At 37.1% G+C, this 24,845-nt stretch overlaps 1 protein-coding gene across 2 annotated transcripts in view; it reads left to right on the top strand.

Annotated features, from left to right (window-relative positions):
* Window positions 1–22,316, top strand: part of LOC115431459 (ras-related protein Rap-2a-like) — a 38,064-nt gene extending 15,748 nt beyond the window's left edge. For both annotated transcript variants that reach the window (XM_030151837.1, XM_030151846.1), the window contains one exon: window positions 20,506–22,316. In XM_030151837.1, the coding sequence (XP_030007697.1) occupies window positions 20,506–20,743 (238 nt within the window). In that variant the 3' untranslated portion in view covers window positions 20,744–22,316. The remainder of the gene's footprint in view (window positions 1–20,505) is intronic.
* The last annotated feature ends 2,529 nt before the right edge of the window (window positions 22,317–24,845 follow it).

Raw genomic sequence — 24,845 nt, 5'->3', positions numbered from 1 at the left:
ACATTAAAATCACAGAAGAATGCAGCGAGCATGTGCATGAGCTCTAACATTCCTCTGTTATCTGCCATTGTTGTTGTTACTGGTTGTAATGCCCAGGGTTTTCTTCTTCTGGTCACGTGGTACTATGGCGTCATCGTTTCCAAAAAGTGGTGTCTTATCTATCCATACGGCAACGTGAGGGCAGCTCTGGGACCCGTTCTCCAAAAATTCCATTTCAGGGCCCTGACAACACCGGTGTCATGTGGATGAAAGGCAGGAACGATATTAAACTTTAGTGGATTGACATAATTTTGTTGTCATGTACCTGACCAGACCAGCAAAACCAGATATAAACCCAAAGCAAAGCCTACATTTACTTGACAATGCTCTCGGGTGAAAACGACAAAATATTTGATCAGATGTGCCTTTTATTCAGACGGCAACAGTGTTTTTGGGGGTTGAAAACGCAAAAATGTGAAACCACTTTCCAGAGTGGAAATCTTAAAAATGCTCCACTCTTGCGCATCCGTCTAAAGGGTTGAAAAGGCAAAACTGCGTTTTCTCGTCACGTAGAGTTTTCATCCCATGCACGCACCAGTACAGGAAAACATGTCGGATTATTTCCCTATGATGGACCTTCAAGCTGCCCAAGCTGCTATAATTTACATCCAAGAGTCGTTTCAGCAATTGTCATGAATCTTTGTAGAGAGTAGTGTTCTCTGTTTCCTGTTTTGTGATGGTATTTTGCCCTAGGAGAGAACAGGAAGAGAAGTAGAAAGGTTCTACGCAGGTGCTTGATCTTGGTGGTGGTTATGCCACCTAGCCACCTGGCGACATGGATACTATATCGATTAACAGGAAATTTCACACACTTCTTCGTGTCTGTCTGCATGCAGATATCCCCCCAAAATGCATGTCGAAACACGGAATTAAAAGTGAGAACACAACACCACTTTTGCATTTTCAGTTTAGATCGTTGTCGTGTAAACTGGGCCTAAGTGGATGCAGTGGTGAACTCAGGGTCGACAAGGACTGTTATCAGGGATGCGACGACCTCAGATAGTAAGAAAGAGCTCATTTTACCCACATGTTGGAAGTAAAAAAGGGATTCATACGTGTAAGTTCCTTTACATGTAACACATACAGCGTTTATAAAGGAGCCCTCTGCTCTTTTTTTTATTCATTGTCAGTTTGCTCAATGTGTCCTGCTGCTCTGAAGTGAGAATAAAACCCAGATGATCTCACCAGGGTGATCTCACACTGGGCTTGGCATTTCAAAGAGTATGTGTGATGAAGATGGGGTGATGGGCTTTTCCTCAGCGGGGAGCGTCGAACATATAAAACAGGATGCAGGCGTCAGAGTTCCAGTACGTCTTAGTCACTAAAGTCACTACGTCTCATCTTTCAGTGTGATCGGGTTCAAGATCCAGTGGGAAAAGCTCATAATAGAAGGTGTCTTACTTATTTGCCTCATTGTGTAATGTGATGTATAATTTACCCAGTGCAGTGTGGTGCAGTGCTGTTTCTGGAGTGAAGTGGGCGCTCCTGCGGGTCGGACGTCACAGTCGGGAGCGTCACCGCTGACGACACCCAGCAGGGACCGATGCATGAGGGAACTCCTCTGACAGGAATTGTATAATGAATCTATCACTACAAATCTGACTGAGCTGCGTCGGCCCACCCAAAGCAGCTGCCGACACTGCATCAGCCGCCACCGTCCTCTAGTGTACGTCTTTAATATTTCATACCTTTATTTTACACTGCTCCACTTTTCAACTGGGCTGTGTTACTGTATGTGCGAACATGGAGGCAGGTGAAATGCTGCTAAATGGATGCAGTCACAGAAACACAGATAGTTCTTATAGGAGTTAAATGTTGACGGCTGCAGCTTTAACCCTTTAACCCCTGACGTGTCTGTGCTGAGCGTTCTGAATGTATGATTTATTTAAATATTCATAAAAATTCAACTGTTTGCTCAATAAGAAAAAAATCAAAACGTGCTGATAGAATAGACCTTGTTCTTTCCATAGACATCTGAGCATGCTCAGTGCACCCCCCACTACCTGTGGGATGGGGGGGGGCAATACACAAAGCAGTGAGTGAGATTGACTCGCTATAAAAAATAGATGGTTATAGCTTTTTTGCTTTTTTTTTTTTTATACGCTGTTTTCCTTGTGGTTGTTTGTTTTCATCATTGTTTGTAGTGTTGTGGAGATTTATCTTTTCTTTTTCTTTTTTTGCTGTATTTGTACTGAGTTTTGACCTTGTAACTGCTTTTTGGAGTTCAATCAGGTGCCAAAAAGCAGATTTAGAAAAAAAAAAAAAAAAAAAAAAATTCAACCAAAATTCAAATACTTGTAGTTCAGCGTGTTCCAGTTCACAGTTCATCCTAAATCTCCTATTGTTGTACATTCTGAGTGCCTTATTTCATAAAAACCTGTCAAACTTCAAATCCTTTCTTTGTCTTTTTCTGCTATTCCACCCTGTTTTGACCCTAAAACACACACTGAAACACAAGCACTGAAGAAAAGGAACATGAGTACATACTCACAGCAGCTTTTATGACACTGAAACAGATAATAATGATATAATGGTTCATAATAATGTCTCTTTAGACCATGAAACTGCTTTTTGGAGTTCAACCAGGTGCCAAAAAGCAGATTTAGAAAAAAAAGCCCCAAAACAAAAACTACTGAGCCAAAATTCAAATGCTTATAGTTGTTCAGTGTGTTTCAGTTCCCAGTTCATCCTAAATCTCTTATTGATGTACATTCTGAGTGCATTATTTAGTAAAAACCTGTCAAACTTCAGCTCCTCTCTTTGTCTTTTTCTGTTATTCCACCCTGTTTTGACCCTAAACACACACACTAAAGCAAAACCACTGAAGAAAAGGAACACAAGCACATACTCACAGCAGCTTTTATGACACTGAAACAGATAATAATGATGTAATGGTTCATAATAATGTCTCAGGAGTTAAAGGGTTAAAGAATTCAAGCAGCACTTTTGATCTTATTCGCTGATTTTATGTTGAGTATTAAGTTGAATTTGTCAAACTGCCAGGACAGAGGCTCAACAAATCACTATTTACACTTAATGTACCTGTATGTGGAATCAGATAGACGTTTTCTGTTTATGAATTAAAGGAAAATGCTTTAGTCAGACCTTTGTCTTGTGCATTTATTAGAATTTAAGTTGCAGACAAAAACAATATGTCAGCTGTTATTTCAACTCCGATATTGAATTGAGTCGATTCTGTCCTTAATGTCTTTTGTACAATTATATTCAGCTTTTCACCCTGTTACTGCTAATTACATTCACAGCAGGTAGTTGCTACTATTTCAGCTATCTGCAATAATTCCTGTGTCCCATGGTGTTGTCGGCCCCTCTGGTTATTATACGATGTAGGTTTCAGATCTGTGAGAATGTTTGGAGATTGTTTCTGAAACATAGCTGAAACACCAGTGCAGACAGAGATCGTTGTCATTTAAAATGCATTAGCGCTGATGTGTCCTTAATGCAGTGCTTCTCAAAGTTTTTCAGCCTAAGACTAAAATGAGTCATTTGTTGTCTCTTGGTGACTTTTCCGCAGTCTGTGAAAGTCTTTTTATGTCTTTTTTTTTTTTTTTTTAAACATCATTTTAGTCTTGTTACATAATGTTAATCTCTTTACATGTTTTATGTAATGTCCGTCTTGTTGCATCTGTCTGTCTTGTTGTGTCTTTTGCAACCTTTTTGTTCTTTTTAGGAACATTCATAGGCTCTTTTTTTACTCAGGAAAGTGGCACAACACAATCAAAACAGCTTACTTATTACTGGCCAGAGGAGCTGTGATGTTACCTGTTGTTTTCTGCAATTTGGCTGTTGCTATTTTGGCTTTTTGGACCCAGAGGTGACCATTTAAATTAAGAGAGAGTAATGATCATTTAAGAGGCCCTTATATATTTGAATGTATGAAAGTGAGGACAAATGTGAAATCCAGATTCGGTTGTGGGTGTGAAATTATGGAATGGACTGGATGATGAATTTAATTTGTTCGCTTCTCCAACCAAGTTTTAAAAAATGTCTTCAGGAATATTGAGTGGAGGTGGTAGATGTGTTTTTGTTGTTATTGATTCTTTTGTTATAATGCAAATTCTCCATCATGTACACATTTAATTTTTATGTAAATGGTGTGTCAGGTGAAAAGGAAAGGCAAAAAATAAGCTTCTGCTTCGGGCTTATTCCTTTTTTCGGTTTTTGTGTTTATTGTGCTTGTTGTGCAGTGTGCGGTAATTTCTGTACAAGCAAAAAAAAAAAAAAACATTCATTCATTCATTCATTAGGACATCAGGGGCGGAGCAATGGAAGCCCATGGGGTCAGAGGTGAGCTAACGCTAAGTGCTAGCAAACCGACTTGACAAAATAGTAAACGTTATCAAACATTAGATTAAAAAAAAAGTCATTTTACACTCTTGTTAATGGAACCTATTAACATAACTACAGTCTGTCAGAAAAATATGAATTTTATGAAATCAACAGAAACTCTAAAAGTGTGACTCAGCAGGTATTAATCACAGCTCAACCACGAGACATCAAACAGTGGAAAAATTAACGCATCGACAACCAGATCAGCTATCAGAGCGCCCAAATTAAATGGATGTGCCCAGAATGAGTTCTAGAAAATAATAATGGATTAATATTATCAGACAGGATTTCAGTGTAAGTCTTTGGGAACCAGGGTTGACCCCAGTGGGCTTTACTGCTATCACAGCTGTACAATACTTCCGTACTGGCTTCATTTTTTAAGCGCCTTTGTCCACACCCCAAGTTTGGAAGATACAGCCTTAGTGCCATCTAGTGGTGAAGCTGCACTTACTGTCTTTGACTCTCTATATAAACATTTTAAGGGAATTAAAACACAGCAATTCTAACTTTCAGCTGTTTATACACTTATTCGTTTACATTTCTCCTCCTGAATCCCCTTAAATTGTATGCACTGAACCTTTACATTTAGGATTAAAACAAACTGCATCCGCCTATACAATCCACACCACACAGAACAATAGCATGAGCCGGAACGGGTTTGTGTCCTACTCCCCTACTCCCATTACTGAACAAAAATCTTACTAGCGATCAGGTTGGAGACAAAACAGCCAATCAGAAATGACCTACTTTTATACAGGCAGAAACTGTGGCATACAGAAAACACAACAAAGAATGTGAGGAAGGGTTATTATTATGTAGACAATGATAACACACAAAGGGGTGGGGGGGTTAGTCTGATGTTTTTACATATGAGTTGCAGCCGTGTGTGTATGTGTGTGTATGCAAATTACAATGCGTCTATTGTCTTAGATCTCTTCCAACAAAGAGGGTTGTCATCGGTTTATTTAAGGACAGTAGGAATAATCTCAGTTGATCATTAAGACTTTGCATCCTTGAGTCTGTGCAATTTAATTGAAACAAGCAACACACTCGGTCTCTATTAGCTGTCTGCAGGAGATCCGCCTCTCTCCTTGCAAACTTCTCGCTGAGGCAGCAGCAGCAACAAGCACCACACAGAGATATAGTACGCGCCCACTCACCAGAACTTAATGGGATTGTGTTGGCTTGGAAGCCAAGAAGACATCAGGCCTCCATTAGGGGAGTCCTATAAAGCAGAATGCTTATGCAGGGCTGTGGTGGGAGAAAGGAGTCACATCCTATATGTTACTCTGCAGCAGGTAGCATGCTGGGATAAGAATTTGCTCACATATCACCTTTACAGACCTGACTTATGAATGCAATGACGCACAGTAACACATTGGAGGTACGCTTAGATATTTTCACGGTGACAGTTTCATTTGAGGTTCAATTTGCTTGTTTTTATCGCTTGAACACACCATATTTTACTCTTTATAGGCTCCACGCTAACCAAACAAACCAATATGGTGTCAATTTCTATCTGTGGAAACATCTGGGTGTGGCTCTCCAGTTAATCTAATCGTCTTTTCGCTTGCATGTTAAGGTTTATGTTTGTGTGGGCCCTGAGAGGAAGCGCGTTCAAAGCGGCCATACTGTGTTTTCACGCTGCACTGATGCTGTGTCTAATAGTGGGAGCCGGGAGGCGAGCATCACGCGCCACTGGGTGGGAAATAGGGTGGAGAGACCAAAACTACGTATCCCAGGAGACACTCTGGTGTAGGTACAAAGCAACTTCCTGACCTCAGGCTTTTAGTGTTGGCCATCAGGAACAGAGAGAGTTGTTAATGCAGCCCACTTGAGCTAAAGTGTGAGTGATGGAGATCCAGTGGTAAAGTGCTCCTTGTTGGTGTATTAGTGTGTGTAAAGTGCTGGGACTTAACATAATAACTGTTATATATGCAGAGATGTGAAGCCTCCACTATAGATGACATCTCTCTGTGCAGTTCACTCCAACATTAACCTACAGCAGGAAGGATTTTCACAACTTTTCTAGCTCTTTAACGCATTAGTTTAAAGCCCTTTGTGCAACACATTTGTATCGTTTATTGCCCGGGCAAGAAATGCATCACATAAGGGTCGAGATGATTCCTCTGGTCAATGAGGCAGCCTCTGGGAAGGCGCATCAAGAATTGGCAAAAAAAAGTTTTACACCTAAAAATGTAGTGATATACCTCCAGATGTGGTTTTACAGGTCGCCGTAGTCCAAAACAGAGACAGAGATAAGACCTAAACCTTCAAAAAGTGGTCTGAGTTAGTTTCAGTTTGTTTTGAATATGCAACACAACAAGGTAATTCTACTTTAGCCCTAAGAAATAAAACAGACTGCAAGAAAACATGAAAAACTATTCCCTTGGATCTTTTGTAAATAGTTAACCTCACTCGTCATTTTCACATACACACACACACACACACACACATATACATTCACACACACACATATATATATATATATATATATATACATAAATACATACATACATACATACATATACAACATACATACATACATACATACATACATACACACACACACATAACATATACAGGGTGGGGAAGCAAAATTTACAATATTTTGAGGCAGGGATTGAAAGACAGTGTATGACCAAATAGTTTATTGAAAGTCATGAGAATTTATTTGCCACAAGAAAATGTACATAATAGAAAATGTTTTTATTCTATGTGTCCTCCTTCTTTCTCAATAACTGCCTTCACACGCTTCCTGAAACTTGCGCAAGTGTTCCTCAAATATTCAGGTGACAGCTTCTCCCATTCTTCTTTAATAGTATCTTCCAGACTTTCTCGTAATAGTTTTGCTCATAGTCATTCTCTTCTTTCCATTATAAACAGTCTTTATGGACACTCCAACTATTTTTGAAATCTCCTTTGGTGTGACGAGTGCATTCAGCAAATCACACACTCTTTGACGTTTGCTTTCCTGATTACTCATATGGGCAAAAGTTTCTGAAAAGGTATGGATAATAGTGTTAGGTATGATTATGACATCAATATATGTTTGGTTTCAAAACAATTGATGTAGTGCCTGCTGAGAAAAAACAACTAAATGTTCATTGTAAATTTTTGCTTCCCCTCCCTGTATACATACATACATATCTACATATATATATATATATATATACATATATACATAACATGCATACAGATATACATAAATGCATATATACATACACACCTACAGAAAAATAAATGAATAAATATTCATCCATCCTTGAAGGCCACACATAATGAATACACCATAAAACAAGAAAAGCACTCAAAGAGCGCAGACCTCCGCCAAGACAGATCTACCCCCTGATCACCACCAAAATTTAATCATTTCATTTCTTCCTTGTGCCAGTATCAACATTTCATGTAAATTTCATGAAAATCCGTCCATAACTTTTTGAGTTATCTTGCTAACAAACAAACAAACACACAAAGCAAAGCAATCACAATACCTCCTGGCGGAGGTAATAAATATATTTTATAATAATAGTGTTGAGATAATTTAGCACAGATTATAGAATATAAGCCTTGGAGTGTCATTTGTAATAGACTCTATTAAATTCCTCAAAAGGTATCATTATAAATACTTTGATTACTTCAACTGTATTGTACACTGTTATTGCTATTAACAGTAGGAATTAAATCAGTGTAATATTTTATTTCTAAAACGTATATAGACCTACTTTTATTTTTTACAGCATCAAATCAGAGTAATAATCATTGAAGAAGGATGAAAATGAAAAAATGTGGATTTACAGTTCTACTCTACTCTATTAGTTTAATATGAATGGACAAAAACAGAGACTTTTGGAAACAATGAATTTGTTGTGTCCATCATGTCAAAGTTTCAAGACGAATAAAAGTCTGCAGATGTGACTAGTTCCAGCTGTTAAACCTGACTTTTTCTCATCCTTCTATGGACTACATTCACAGTATGAGCTTTCATTGGAGTTATTTCTGATCCTTTCCGTGTCCAGTGGAGTTTGGCGTTGTAACTGATCATGCAGTTCGTTTCAGGAAAGTTAGAGTCTTTGGAAATTATTATGAAACTTTACAGATGTATTACTGTAGGTACATTGTGTGCTCTTGCAACTAACCCTCTAAGCAAAAAAAAAGACAGTTTTTATTTCCTCACCATGAAAGAACGACATGAATTTTCAGTTCACTTAAAAAGGTGCATTCTGTGTTCATTATTTTTAGAATATTTTCACCACTTTACCTTATCCTCAGTCCTGTTTAACATGCATACATTACTCACTATACATATACATGACACACATGACCAAAATAGTCATTTTTCCTCACAGAATATGGAAGCTGCTCATTTATCGCTGCTTTGATTGGTTAGTTTAGCTGTCTTAATGTTTATTATTGGTGTTTTAACCCTCAGAAACCCTCAACAACCAGTGGCGACTAAAAGCATCTTCTAATCTAAAGTGTTTAATAACTTTTCAACCACTAATCCTATCCAAACACATAAATAATTCAAGTAAAATGCAGTTTCTCAGGTTTTTAGCAGCATCTGATTGGACCCATTTGGACGTTCAGAGGCTCTATAGTGAAAATAGAAACACTGTTGTCTTGTGTAACATTGATTTCACGTGCTTTGATAAATGTCAGTGGCTGTAGATGGTTGTTTTTATGTTCAATTTATTATATTTTGGTGAAAAAAACACTCTTCAGTTTTCCCTGTTTTGATATGATAACCTTTGAATTTAATATGAGCTTTTATGAAAATCTATATCATAAGAAAATTTTATTTTATTTATTTATTTAACCTTTATTTAAACTCAGAGATATATTGAGGATACAACCTTATTTACAATATAGCCGAGACAGAACAAGACATTTGAAACATCCAATGGACATATCAGAAATACCAAAAAGTAAAAGTGACAAAGATGAATTAAAAACAGAGAACTCTACTTAAAAACAGGAGCAGCTGGAGGTAAAATAAGATGGAATTATGGATTTAAAACACAATATATTTGAAACATATTAGAAAAAAATATAACAAAACATCTGTTTTTCACTAGCAATGCAAAATGCAGAGGATAGTATTGCAATAAATGGTGATAAATCAGTTAGAAAAGGTTACATTTAGAGGAAGAAGTCGACACTAAAGTAATTCTAGCTCTTTAACCTCCTAAGACCCAGCTATGGGTTTTCTGTCCACATTTGTGGACAAGAGTTTCACAACTTTATACAAAAAAAAGAAAAGAAAACTGTCCACCACAAAGGACATTACATATAAATTTTAAAAACTGCATTTGAAAAAACTGTTGCATCATGATGTTTCCAATATAGGCACTTATTTAATTAAAACAAAACAAAAAAGCTTGTACTTTGCTGACATTTCCTGGGTCTCAGGAGGTTAAGGTTTAAGGGGTCTACACTAAAATGAATGAAACACTAGAAAATTGCATCATATACAAACAAACTAGACCAGCAACCGTCATTTTCTGATGTAAAATGGCTGTTTTTGTCAAAGGAGTGTGGTTGTTGGTTGCCTTATTGGAAAGCACTGTCTGACAGGAAGGTAAAAGAGTAAAAACATACTAATAAACAAACACTGATGCGTTTTAGAGGTTTGTATACTGTGTATTTTGCTGTTGCTTTCCACAGTAGTGCATTTTGCATAGTTTCTGCTGTTGTAGGCACTACTTATTATGAGTTTACCTTTCAGGGAAGTCTCGTTACAGTCTCAGGAAAATGTCACAGATGTATTTCTCACTTTGCATAACTTAACTTTGCAGAGCAGTGGGCATAATACAACAAAGGAAGACTTGTCCGTTAACTCTGACCATAGTGTGTTTGCATCTCAAGTGGAGAAAATTTGATTATGTCAAGACCTGGGCTGGACCATTAAGGATGGAAATGAAGGCTTTTATCAAGAAACGAGCTTTTCTCCATCTGCTGTGCAGGCCTCCTCTGACTGTTTATCATAAGGAATGCTTGTGGTTTGTTTTTTGTTTCCTTTGTTTTTCTTTCTTCTTCCCTCTTGTCTCTCTCATGTATTAGCTTCGATGCTAAAGCGCTGTAGAAACATGAGCTGCAGATGCTTTGTTCTTCTCCATTAACGCCCTTTGGGAGTTAACAGAGCGTGGGCCCTGTAGGTTCTGTGATGTTTCTGTCCGATGTACAAGCAGATACATGCGTTGGGTTGGCTGTCGCGCACTGTATCTGCTCCAACTGCTAATTACCAGCAGATGCAGAGAGCAAAGAGGGGGCTGTGGGGTAGGAGGGCTTCATGTTGGAGATGCCTGACTGTTCTTTTGTAATCTGTATGTGTGTTTGCCGGTGCTATGGGGCTTGTAAAAGTGGGGATGTGAAGTCACTAGAGCTATTTAGCACAGCAGGTAGGCTTAATAAGACTGTTGTACCCAGAGGCCGAGTGGAAAATGTAGAACCCATCTTTTTTTTTTTTTTTTTTTTTTTTTTTAGTGACTTATAAACAGTGCTTCTCTGTGTGTGGGAGGGTTTGTGTTGTTTGCCTTTTTCCCAACAGTTGGAATAACACCCTGCGGAGGCTAAAGGCAGTTTAGTTTTTGTGTGTTTCTAAAGGTCAAACATACAACACCTCATTCAGGATGCCACATCCTTTTACAAGCAACACAGTTGAAATGAATCGAGTTTGTAGGCGGACGTTTGCAGCCACCTGCTGTTGTCTGTTCCTTTAATCCGATCGGACTCCTTTCCCATGAATTTATCCCATTTTTCAAAACAAAAAGCTGCATATTCATACAGCTGGATCCTGTAGCCAAGAGGTCTGATTGGTTAAAGATGCATTCCAACTGTGCCGATAATTCCCATAAGGCACGGCTGCCAACTCTTGTACTGGAACAACAGCGAGTTTGCCGTTTGTGTCATTTTCTCCTGCTTTATATGCATATGTATGTGCAGTAAAAACAGCACATAATCACTGGCAACCACTGCTTACAAGCCATAAGGATATTATACAGTGTAATGGTGACGCATTACTTACAAAACAGGGTTTCAACGCTACATTTTGAAATGATTACGAGTCACAAAAACTGATTTACAGTATACTTTTATTAGTGATAATGGAGATTTGTGCTTAAATTACACTACATTACATTGTAGCAGCTCAGTACATGGTTAATGCTGTTTGGGATCTCACAAATGTACATTAAGAGCTTTTATTGAGGCTTTTATATAGATATTAGTGCATAGGCCATTGTTGTGATGGATGTAGTCAACTTAGACAGTTTGGGAATGTGTTGATTGTTTAAAGGCTCTTCCACACTGGCCAACACTGTAAAAAAAAATCCCGTTGTTTTTACGGGAAAAAACTGGCAGCTGTGGCGACCAGAACAATACTGTAAAAAAAACACATAAAACCATAAACATATTTATGGAGTAACATGTAGCTTCAACATTTTAAACATGTAGATTTAACATGGGATTTCAGTGATATTTACATGTTTCAAATGTTAAATGTACTTTTTTTTATTACTTTTCAATAAAAAATTAAAAAAGTATGAGGATAGGCTGTTATTTCAACATTATGGTCTTGTAGTTTAAACGGCACCACATTGTTTTATTTTCTCAAACTTTGCATTGCATTATCATTTACCATTTTTTATGTTGCAATTTTAGAACTTTTTTGCGTTAATTCTACAGTAATTTTTTACAGTGTTATAAGTTCATCAGCAGTTACACTCCACAGTATGTATTACTCATTAAACTTGTGTATGACACATTTGCAGAATATACAGTGATAAAACTGAATCTCAGGCTATCATGAAAATAAAGATACAAGAATTAAACGTCACCTGTGCGGGCCATGTACCTGTGCTGGTATAGATGTAAAAAGTGAAGCTAAACTATTGATGGTGCTGTTGCAATAGTATGGGGAAAAAATGGACTGGAAGGAACAGAATATGGACCCAGTTGCTCAGAAAAGGAAGGCAATTTGGAATGGTCAACAAAAAAAGTAGTTTTAGTGACATAAAGTCATTGATTAATATGTTGTTTCATTGTCTTTCTATTGGTTGTTTAGTACACATAGGTAGTAGTAGCTTCACATGAGGCGCTTTTCCATTGGACATCTGCGGAAAACTTTACCAATATTTAGTAAATGTTGAAAAACAGATGTGCGTAATGTCAGTTTTTCCATTAAATCCGAAATGCGATGATTTGTTTATTTATTATTGTGAGATGACACAAGAAGTCATTCCATAAACAGGACGACAAATGTAAATATTGTCTTGATTTACAGATATATTCATTATTATTATTACATATTATCCTTCTATCTTGTATTAAATTAAAAATGATTTGGTTTCCTGGTGTGTCCACACATACCAACATATGTTTCTTTTAAAACTCTTCTTCTTCGCTTGTTGTAATGTTCATCAACATCCTTTTTTTTTTTTTTTTTTTTTTATTCACGTGACTCTAGTTGCAGAAAAAGGTCTTTCCATTGCAGTTTTGTGTGATATACCATTTGCGCTATGCCTGAAAAACCACCTCTTGTCAGCTCAAAAACTTTTCATCGGAAAACAAGTTTTTGGTGAAATTGTTGTTTTTCCATTTGGTACATTTTTATGTGCAAGCTATATTCGCACAATTTTAGGGTCAGTGGAAAAGCGACTGTTGTCAGTATTTTGTCCCATACAGTCTTTGGTTGCACAAACATCCATCTTTTGTGATGTAGGACCACGACCGTTTTTTGAATTTTTTTTTTTTTTTTTTTTTTTTTTTTTTGCCTCAGCTAAAATGATTGCTGCTTTTTCTCATCTTTGGTCTGGGACACTCCCAAATTGTATCATGTGTACCAGGTTTAGTGTACAGTACTGTGTTAGAGTCTCAGTCTATGTTTAGTTTTGTTGTTTTTGCAGGATTGAAATGAGCATATTTTTCATTTTCTTTTCTTCAGATACAACAAGAAAATACAGGAAATATGTGCGCAGCCTTAAAAGACACAAAATGAACTGAACTAAATGTGTTCTAAAGGTTAAAGTATTAAGTATTATCACTATTTACTGCTGTACATACAGTCGCAGAAAAAACTATTAGTTTTTTTCCATGTCTTGTTCATTTTAATGCCTGGTACAACTAAAGATACATTTGTTTGGACAAATATAATGATAACAACAAAAATATCTCACAAGAGTTTAATTTCAGAGTTGATATCTATCCATTTTCCATGGTTTTCTTGATAATAACCAAAATCACTTCAGTTCTTACATCAATAGCTATGGCATTGTACTGACAAAAAAAGTGCTTTTAGGCATTCCATGTTTTCTTTTCTGTCTGTTTTAGTCACATGATACACACAGGAGTCAGTACTGGATTGCAAAACCATTGTTTCTGATGACTTTTGATGGTCTAATAATTTTTTCCGCAGCTGTACTTCACATATATCAGATTGGATCTTAATACAGAGATTGAGAAATGCATATGTGTGGTCATTAGAACTTCACTAAACCAACAAACCTGATTTAATCTGGAACTTTTGCACACTACTGTATGTTATGAGGCATTGACACATCAGACATTAAAAAAACATGTTATTTTTTAAAATATTTTGTACCTTTAAAGGTGCCGCAATTCATTTTTCGGACGTTTGCAGGTAATGAAACCAGCTGAAAACCAATGTCTGACCTTTTGTAAATCTATAAAGACCATCGCTGGCACATAATTACTTTTAAAATTACTTCAGTCGGTCAAGTTCTGCTCTGGGATATTGAGCCCCCCGGCTGGAAAGACCTTAATGCACTTATTCTTTTATCTGCAGCGTTTAAGCCCCAAACACTGAGTGACAGATCTGTCGTGAAAACATGGTATCAGTCCATAAATCCCGCAGGGCAGGTTTTGTTCGTGCTGTGGCGAACAGTTGCAGCCTCTCCTCATCTGGCGAGGAGGGAGGGGAATGCTGGTTTGATGCTGCAACAAAACAAGCTCGGCACAAACTCCCCGCACCCCAGAGAAGCTGGCTCTCCCTGTGTCTTTGTAGTTATATATAGAGTTTCTCCTGCAAGGCTGTCAGATTGCATTTGTCGGCGTGGTGCTCTCCTTGTTCACACTTCGCACCCTTTCCACTCCGAACACACACAGGCCGTGCGAGATGCTTGGCCCACTGAGGTCAGCTGCTGCTTGGGTGTTTGTTTGAGTTCACTACGGGGGAACAAATGTCAAAGAGCGAAGAGTTTAGAGGGAAAACACTATAGAAAGTTGCTGGTGTTATTTCAACCCTCGCTGGTGTTTTTATCCAGTAGGTCAGAGGTGAAGCTCAGGAACATTTCAGCTGTTGGAGTTTTCCACCACCCCACTCATCCACCCCCAAACACTCCTTGCCCCTGCAGCTCTCTGGCCTCGGTTCGCTCAGTGACACCCTGCCAGCTCTTTTCCACGCCTCAGCTCTTCTCCCAGCTGAGCGGCGTGGCAGCAGGCCACCAATTTGTAGATAAGAGCCCATTTCTCAGGAGCACCAGCAGATCAATAATCCAGGCCTGGAATGCACTTAGGAATGACTGATGGTGGAGGCTATTAGGTGATCTGTGCCATTACCTGTTGTGAGAATATATACCCTCTGTAATTGACATTCTGCAGTTCTTTAATCAGAGAAAACATGAAGGGCGTCGAACGGAAATGAAATATTTGCTATCAGAGCAAAGAGGGGTCTGACTGTATTACTGCGGATTGGAAACTCAGTGTCTTTGTGTGTTTTTCAAACATTACTTCACCCAGTTTACAAGAAAATGTATAGAACTATACAGACACCAGTCTTTTTTTTTTTTTTTTTTTTACATATATTTATTTGCATTTTGAATGTTAGAATCACAGTACATCTATACAAAGTGAACATAGACATAAAATATGAACATAGTAACCCCAGCCCCAACCCCCCAGCCACATTTTTATGTATCAAGGTTTACAAAGAGGAGACAGTAAATGCATGAATAAATAAAAATGAACATAAATATACATAAAGTTACAAAATTAAATGTATAGTGCAATACCATTAAAACTTATCTAGACAGCAAATTGACACTACTAGAGCATGGCATACAAGTATTATACTATATTATGGGGTTTTTTGTGTTTTTTTTTACTTTATTATGTTTTTATTACTTGTATGTTATAATACAAGTATTATCACACAGGTATGAGGGACATCAGATCTAGTCTGGTTTGCAGTTGAAAGAGGGATAGGTCTTGAAAGCTACTAATTTTTTCGATTTTACTGCAGTTAAATCTGTTTTTTTTTAGCTACTTGCAACCTTTGCTGCTTTATTGATTGATATGAATAGTATCACAAGCAAGATTTCCATATGTAGTTAGTTACTCTTCAACTTTTCATATATAAACTCCATAAGAAAACAAGTGGTGCCAGGCACAACAAGCCCCGCCCCTTGCATGTATTGTATCTGATTTTGGCATCGATCCAGCTGATGTCATCATGTCTATGCATGTGCTGATGTCAGCATATCAAATGCCTCTATATATGTGCCAAGTTTGAAGTAAATTTAAACAAAATTGATGTTTTTATAGACGTAAAATTTTGCCCATTCTAAGTAAATGGGAGAAGAAAAAAGACTTTAAAGATTCATAAAAATTTTAACTTTGATTTACTTTCCCAAAATGTAATCACATCTGTTCTGGGTCACTGGCAATCTATAAACCCAATTTGGTATGAATTCAACCAGTAGTTTTACTGCTACAGACATGTAAAATTTCGTTCATTATGAGTAAATGTTTTTTTTGTTTTTTAATTCATAAAAAACCCAAACTTTGACCTATTTTTCCCTCAATGTAGTGACATCTATTCTGGGTCACTGGCAGTCTATAAACCCAATTTGGTATGAATTCAACCAATAGTTTTGCTGCTAGAGTGTTAACAAACAAACAAAGAAACAAACCAAACCAAAAACAATACCCCTTGTGTCCCCTTCGGGGAGGGGGGGTAAAAAAGGAAAAAGGGAAAAATATATATAATAATAAGATAGTAATCTGTGTAGCTTTAGAAATCATTTAAATAGGATTCTGTTGTCCAGTGTTTTTACTACAAATCCATGGAATGAAGTCGAGTGTGTAGTGAGGACAGATTTTAATAATGTTCTTTTTTCCCATCATCTTTTTTTCCAGACATGTACAACATACTGGACCCATAGAAAGCTTAGAAATATGCAACGGCATCAAAAATCCTCTCAGTCCCGAAAATGCCTGAAGCCGTCCTACATTGCCTTATTTTGTGGTTTCATGTAAGCCTTAACAACAAACCCCAGACCTCCAACAGATCTAAATCCACAGCAAAATGCACCGTGTTACAAGTGACAGACTGCAAAAATACAGCAAATTCAAGTAAAAACGGTACGAGTGCTTTGAAAAATGGTAATAAAAGACAACAATTAAACATGGAGGAGGTTTCTACAGTTTAATAATGGGAATAAAACTGTATATTTGAGAATAAAATGACATGTATTTTAATGTATGTTTAAAAAAAATGACAAATTGCATGTTATTTTTTCCTACCCTGCAAAAATATCAATCACAAAACCCTGAAATATCCGAATTTTCAAGTCAAATATGCATTTTCATGGTGTTTAACTGACACCCTGCCCATCTCTGTCCATGTGGAGAACATCAATCGATGAGGATTGGTTCGACTTGTACAGAAGATAGAAGGCTGCCAGTGTATTTATACAGAAGCCTTATGTACACTGGATGATTGTTCAAGCACAGAGGCTTATGGATCACTTACCAGATATGACAGACTCTGATTTCCTCGTATTGATTATGTGGAGAGCCTGTCTTTCCCAGCAGTTTGATGTTAAATTCTGTTTCTTTAGTGCGAATAACCTGCACAGCCTGTTTTTGCATCACACGTCGCACTCATTTGTTAGTATCATTAGTGCTGACCTGAGCTACAGTGGTTTAAATACCTCAGTAATACCACATTATCTTGAGCAAAATTATATATATTACGTTTATTTAATCTCTGAATATATCAAGTTGAATGCCTCATTTGTAATATAATCAGTCTAATTAAACACAAGGAATAATGATGTTAATTGAAGCAATAAAAAACCTTAAGCTTTGTTGTTTTTGCAGGGTTAAAAAGCACATGCATATTTATTTCTCATTCTCTTGTCTTCTGATACAACAAAACATACAGGAAATATGTGCACAGCCTTAAAATACACAAAAAACTGAGCTAAATGGATTCTAAAGGTTACAATGACTATTTAGTGTGAGGAAAATTAAAGCAATAAATAAAGAAATCAATAAAATAAATGCAATACATCTCATATTGTCTGAATAAAAGGGTTAAAGACATGTTAAGTGCAAAGGGAAGTCACACTAAATACGACTACTATAGTTTTAATGCTGTACTTCACAAATATCCAGACTGGATCTTGATATCGACATATAATCAGTAAAACACAAAAAAATACTGATATTGATAGAAACCTAACGCATAGAATTAGACAGTTATTACACTCAAAATACCAAAAATCACTGTTGATGGGAAATGCTAATTGGAGCAAAACAAAAAAAAATCTTTAGCTTTGTTGCTTTTGCAGGGTTGAAATTAACATACATATTTATTTATCATTCTCTTTTCTTATGATACAACAACAACAAAAAAATACAGGAAATATGTGCACAGCCTTAAAAGACACACAAAAAAACTGAGCTAAATGAGGTTCTAAAGGTTAATGTCGCTATTTCGTGTGACCTCTGACCCCAGGACAAGAAGCAGCACAAACAGTTAGAAACATGTGACATTTGTTGAATGAAACCTGGTATAGAACATAAGAAAATGAATGTAATAAAAAGACACGTTAAGTGCAAAGGGAGGTCACACTAAATACAACCACTATTGTTTTAATGTTGTGCATACTTCACATATTTCCAGACTGGATCTTAATATAGACGTATAATCAGTAAAACACAGGAAAATACTGACGTTGATGGAAACCTAACGCATAGAATTAGACAGTTATTACACTCAAAATATGGAAAATCACCGCTGATTAAAGAAAAATAAAGACTCAATAAAAAGTAGAACCAGTAAAAGTGATTTGAACCATTTAAATGAGCTAGATTAAGAACATTTATGAGTAAAATGTGGTGAAATTATGATTTTAAATAGCTTTTTCTGCTGCTGTTCTGTGAGTAAAACTAGATTCTCCGAGATCATGTGACAATGAATAAACTCATTACAGCACATTTTACGGAATATGTTTGTATTAAAACATAGTAATGCAGTGATGTATGGAGGTAAAAAAAAAAAAAAAAAAAACAATAAGTGCTCCACCCAGTTTTGGTGTACAATTCACAATAATAAGGACTGTAGTTGTGACCAGTGATAAACCTTAAATCCGAATTAACAGCATCCAACTGAGTGATTTATTTATAGAATAAAAACATAAAAGAGAAGTCCCTCAATGATCATTTTCCTAAAATAATTCCTGAAGTTTTCACTGCTTTAATGTAATTGTACTGTGTGTCACCCTTTCCATCTGGCAGTACGTACGGTATGATTGAAAACAGAAAAAGCAGTATTGAGCTGGATTTAATTAAAAACAGAATAACAAGAGTTGTGTTGCAGTTTGCCATAGTTTTTTTTTTGTTGTTGTTGTTGCTAAATGGGTTGTTCTATGAAACTGGGTTCATTTCAGTACCAGCTTTTTAGACCCAATAATAAAACAAAAATGTAGACATATTTCCCCCCAGGACGTACCAAATGACGACCTCAGATAAATGCAAAAAATTATACACTTGCTCTGAGCCATCCGAAAATAAATGAATTTTTAATAAATACTGGGGCCAGAAATAGGACCAAATTTCGGACGTGAAAAGCTACATCGGCGTCAGTGCGTTTGATCTGGAAAACATGGCTGTAAATGGTCTTATATAGCGCTGTGTTAAATTAAGACACTGTGTTAAATTTGAGGATCCTAGTGGTTTTTCTAATCCAGACATGTGGGTTTTTCATAAATCAGCAGTCTCATTCCAGGTTTCGCGTGTAACCCATCGTGTCCACTGGTGTTCCATGCAGAACCTGCCCATTTAAACACATATAAATCACGAATGATGCTGCAACAGCAGTCATTTTTGTGAAACACTCTGCCTGGAATAATTAGTTCAATATTCAAAATGAACCTGTGAGAGAATGAAAAGATATTTGAAAAAATAGTCGTGCGTAATTTTCGTGTCCTTTTTGTGTTACACACAGATTTTTGGATAAAATTAATGTAAAAATGTGTTTTATCCGAAAAATTATTTTTCTTTTATGTCAGTAAGTATTTATTTCTAAAACAGACCCCAAAGTGCTTCCAAACTTGCTTCATAACATCAGTCTCCATTTTGTTTTTAATTTTTAGTCCCCATGTCCTGTTTTTAGGGACCAGTTTCATAGAAGCACCCAAATATGAAGTAGAAAATACTGAGGTCTGAGGCCCCCACCCGTGTGTGAGCAGCACATTAGCTTCATTCAATTATTCAATAACCTATTCCATTACTCTCCCCAGCGTGGCTTCCTTGTATCGATGGCTCACGGGGAAAAGGGCCGCGTTCGTCAGCCGCACGCCGACGTAGAGAGCTTTTGATCCGTTAAGACATGCTTAGTGCGTGATGGAAATGATGCAAAGTGAGGAGCTAATGATTTTCTACAACAATAAGGAGCCATTAAATGTACAGCTCGCATGCCACACAGATACATGCATTTAGGAATAAATAGAGCATCATGGGTACTGTTTTTTTTAATGGATGACAGTTTTCTAATGGGAGCGCCTCCTGATATTAGACACCCAGGCAGTGATGGAAGCCTCTTGGGAAGCTGGAACTGAAAGCACTAGCTGTGTTTATCCCTCTCTTCTGGCTCCATTGTGCATTGTTGGAAAAACCTGTATTGTTTCTAATAAATACAGTATGTAGGCCAACGCTGCACACACGCTGTCTCTGAGTTTATAGTCTCCGTTCCCCTACTGCGTTGTCCCTCAGCTCCCGAAATCTGCAACAAAAATAACAGCAGGGGAGGCGGCAGATTTCCAAAACGTGTGATTTTTTTTTTTTTTTTTTAATTCTCCATCTCATTTGCAGGTACCAGCAGGTGCCTGTGGTGCTGGTGGGGAATAAGGTGGACCTGGAGGACGAGCGGGAGGTGTCCCCCAGCGAGGGACAGGCCTTGGCCGAGGACTGGGGATGCCCCTTCATGGAGACCTCGGCTAAGAGCAAGACCATGGTGGACGAGCTGTTCGCCGAGATCGTCAGGCAGATGGACTTCTGCCCTCTGCCGGACCGGAGGGAGGCGTGCTGCCCCGCCTGCAGCATACAGTAGCATGGACGGACGAACGGACAGGGGGACAAATGGACCAGGATTAGAAATAAGAGAGAGATGGAGGGGGTTTATGGCAGAAATCCACTCTTTTGTGTTGTTATATTATCACATGACCTCGTTGAGGATCATTTCTAAGGGCGCTGATGTGATCATATATAGTCATTTCCACAAGAACAGACCTTCGATGCAGCAGATTTCAAGTAGATGAGATATAAAGGCAGTCTGATGCATCTGTTTCTAAAGGAGTTTAACCTTGACAGAGCTACACAACAGCCAGCAGCCAAAAACAACTACCGATCTAAAATGTGTAATAACTTTTCAACCACTAATCCGATCGATATACTTTAATAATTCAGGTAAAATGAAGTTTTTCATCAGATATGAGCCAGTCTGACGTTCTCAGGCTCCGTAGTTACCGTGGAAACACCGTCATCATCTGCATCTTTGATTTGCCAGTAACACCCATGGAGTTTGACTAACGACAGTGGTTGTAGACGCCTGTTTTATGTCCAATTAGTGATATATTTGTTCTGTTTTGATATGATAGCCTTTGAATTTAATCTTAAATTTTATAAACATCTACATCATCAGTGAATTAAATATAAGAAAATACCAGATTTTAGCTGAAAAGTGCAAAATTCATAAAATAATATTGCAATAAATGGCTATAAATCACTTCGAGAAAGATTAAAAATCATTTGGGAAGTCACCATAAAAATAGTTGTAGATTTTTTAGGGTTAATTTTCTCATGCAGGACTAATTTTGCTTTGAATTCTGGATGAATTTGTCCAGCCTTCTCAGCGCTCTTTTGACAGAAAACTTTTACTTTCAGAAGAATTTTAACAATTACAGGATATTTTACTGGCAAAATTCATTCATGATATAAATGCAGTCTGGAAAAAAATAGTGCCTGGCTGTGAAAACTTTACCCAGACACAGAATAGTTAAAAATAATCATTAAAAATGTTCCTCCCTTCATTTATCTTTCTACAACAGGAATAAACTGCAAATTTATGAAAGGTCATGGCCTTTTTATTCTAGTTGGTGCCATTTTTTAGTGTAGCTGTCTATATTAGTCATAAACATCTACCATAGTTGTGGGGCACCTATCAAAACAAAGTACCAACAAACAGATAAAACTCATAAATTAAACTGAAGTTAAACTTATAAACAAGTAGCTCCAGGATAACCCAGATACACTGAGAGAGAAAACCATGTTTGAAGCAAACACCGACTCAGACCGGCTGATTTCTGACGGCTCGGTTCTTTTTAGTTTTCAGCCAAGATAGACAACCGCTGCCCGGGCATCCCAGAATGAGCACAGACTGTTACCACGGTAACAGAGGTCTTAGATCTAACTTAGACCGGGGGTACTGTTGCCAACTTTTAGAGCTTAAAACAAAGAGCTACAACTACAAAAGAGCTACTTTTCCACCATTTGGGACTGAAAGCAGCTCTCAAACAGCCCCACTTTTTTTGTTTTATTTCCCTTTAATCTCTCAGAAAACACTACTTTACTCTCTAAGAACTTATATCAATGTGAAGTGCCAGTAATCCTTTGCTTCATGGCAACAAAAGTACGAAGCAGCAGAGCAACACTACCTAGAGCCGGGGTGTCAAACTTATTTCTTCCAGGGGCCACAAAGCCCAAATGGATCTCAAGTGGGTCGGACCACTAATGTAATAGCATCATAACCCATAGATAATGACAACTTTCTTTTTGTTTTAGTGCAATAAAAAACATTAAATTATGAAAATATTTACATTTACAAACAATCCATGTGAATAACCTGAAAAACCTGAAATTTGTAAGAAACAAAAGTGCAGTTTTCATTCAGTCATTCATTTTGTTTATTTCATTCATGATTGTGCATTTCATCAGCAGACATTCAGTAATCATCAGGTGAACAAACGTGCACACCCATGCTCAAAAAAGGAGCAGGGTGAAGAAAATCTTATTCATATTAATATTTCCTGCCCTCTTCTAAATAATAATAGCCTTAGTGGTTAGCCATACACAACTAGCTGTAAAGTCAGACAAATCAAACAAAATACATCCAAAGATAATACAAAATGAATACAAAACCAAGTGCAAAACTACATATCCAGGAAGTAAAAAAACAAACAAAACCTAGGTAAATATATACCTGACAAAATGATGCAAAACCATTACGATACCAGATCAAAATAAGTAAATAAATATGTCACAAAATGCAAAACAAATACAAAGCAAAATGTAAAAACTTACAGTTTTAACAACATTATGTTTCAACTTATCATTTCTACTTGTGCATTACACACAATGTTGCACAAACATGTGGTAACAGGCAGAATATTGGTCAAAATTTGGAGTTTGAAACTAAAATCAGAACAATTTCTCATTCAGTTTCTCATTTGCTCAGGTCATTGTTCTTGGTAGTTCTTTGAGGTTCAACTGGACGAGTTTCAAAAGAGCAAAACTAGTCCAGTTGAACCTAGAATCTAGAAAAATGGAATTGTCACTATTTATAGGTGACAATTCTAGTTGTCACCTATAAACCTCTAGTTGTTATTATTTTACTTTAGATCATATTGGTCTGTATGTGGAACCTGAACTAAAATGAGTCTGACACCCTTGATTGTTAATATCTTCAGTGTAATTTTTGCACTTCGCAAATTCATCCCGCGGGCCAGATTGGACCTTTTGGTGGGCCAGTTTTGGCCGCCGGCCCGCATGTTTAAGACCCCTGACCTACACTGGAAAAAATCAAAATCTTACCAAGTGTGTTTTTCTCATTTCTAGTCAAAATATCTCATCACACTTAAAATAAGACAATCACCTAAAGAGTAACTTTTCAGTGAGATATAAGAACTTATTTTTAGACAATAGATCTGGAAAATCTTATTTCAAGAAATCTTACAAGATAGTTTTTACTTGTTCCATTGGCAGATTTTTATCTTGGTAAGATAAGATTTTCATGATCTATTGTCTAAAAATAAGTTCTTATATCTCACTGAAAAGTTCCTCTTTAGGTGATTATGTCTTATTTTAAGTATGATGAGATATTTTGACTAGAAGTGAGAAAAATACACATGGTAAGATTTAGATTTTTTTCCAGTGTAGCGTCTTATCTCTTTGCTTCTACATTGTTAGAAACAACCGTTATTTTTTTTTTGTGAAAGTCTAACGTGAAAGAGTGAAAATGATACCAGTTTAAAACACTCTTATCGGAAACTGGCCCCTGTAATCAATAAAATTCCCCATTAAATAGATGTTTTTGTCAGATTATCGATATCGTTAGTGAGTAAAAAGCAGGATGAACTGGTCATTGTTGCAAAAATAAACCTGCTGCTTCACTGAACATTTTCTATTACTGATCATATTTCTGCTTTGTGCTAAAAAAAAAAAAAAAGGCATTCTGGGAAATGTAGTAAACTAAACAGTTAACATTCAGAGGAACTGTTCAGAATTTTCCCGTTTTGAGTGGATTTTCCCATGAACCCCACATCCATCACCGTCTTCCTAATGAGCACGGTTTTTTTCTGAGTTTCCCAAAAGCAGCACAGTGCCAAAATCATCTTAAAAAAAGCCATTGACACAAGTGGATCATAGTGCTAAATGCTTTTGGGAACCCAGCCATACAGTAGGTCTGCACAGGGATAACAAACAGTCTGCTCAGCAGTTCCTTTGGCCTGTTTTTTATTCTGCTTATTCAGTTTTTTGGCACTTTGGGGACTTTTAATAGTGCAAAATATAGTAACCGAACCTATGGCAAGTCTGATGGTAACATCACTGTGACGGGAGGTCATTTCAAAGCAGGCCCGCCTAACAATGAATGAATGAACAGATGAATGAATGTCTAAAAAAAACAAAAACAAAAGGAACCTGCACCTTTGGGGAAATTCACTCAGAAGATCCCAAATGTCGAAATGCTTGTTACTGTGGATGACGTGTGCATGAAGTTGTACTGTCACACTGACATTGAGTACAATCAATCTCACCCAAAGAGACAGTATCAGTCAATCAATCGATGACCAATCAGTCATTAAAATGTACCACACGTCTTTACACTTTACAGATGATCAAAATGCCTTGTTACATATTGTATGAAGTGAACATCA

The sequence above is a fragment of the Sphaeramia orbicularis genome, chromosome 2 (assembly GCF_902148855.1).
Source record: "Sphaeramia orbicularis chromosome 2, fSphaOr1.1, whole genome shotgun sequence".
Lineage (NCBI taxonomy): Eukaryota > Metazoa > Chordata > Actinopteri > Kurtiformes > Apogonidae > Sphaeramia > Sphaeramia orbicularis.
This window is presented reverse-complemented; position numbering and strand designations above follow the sequence as displayed.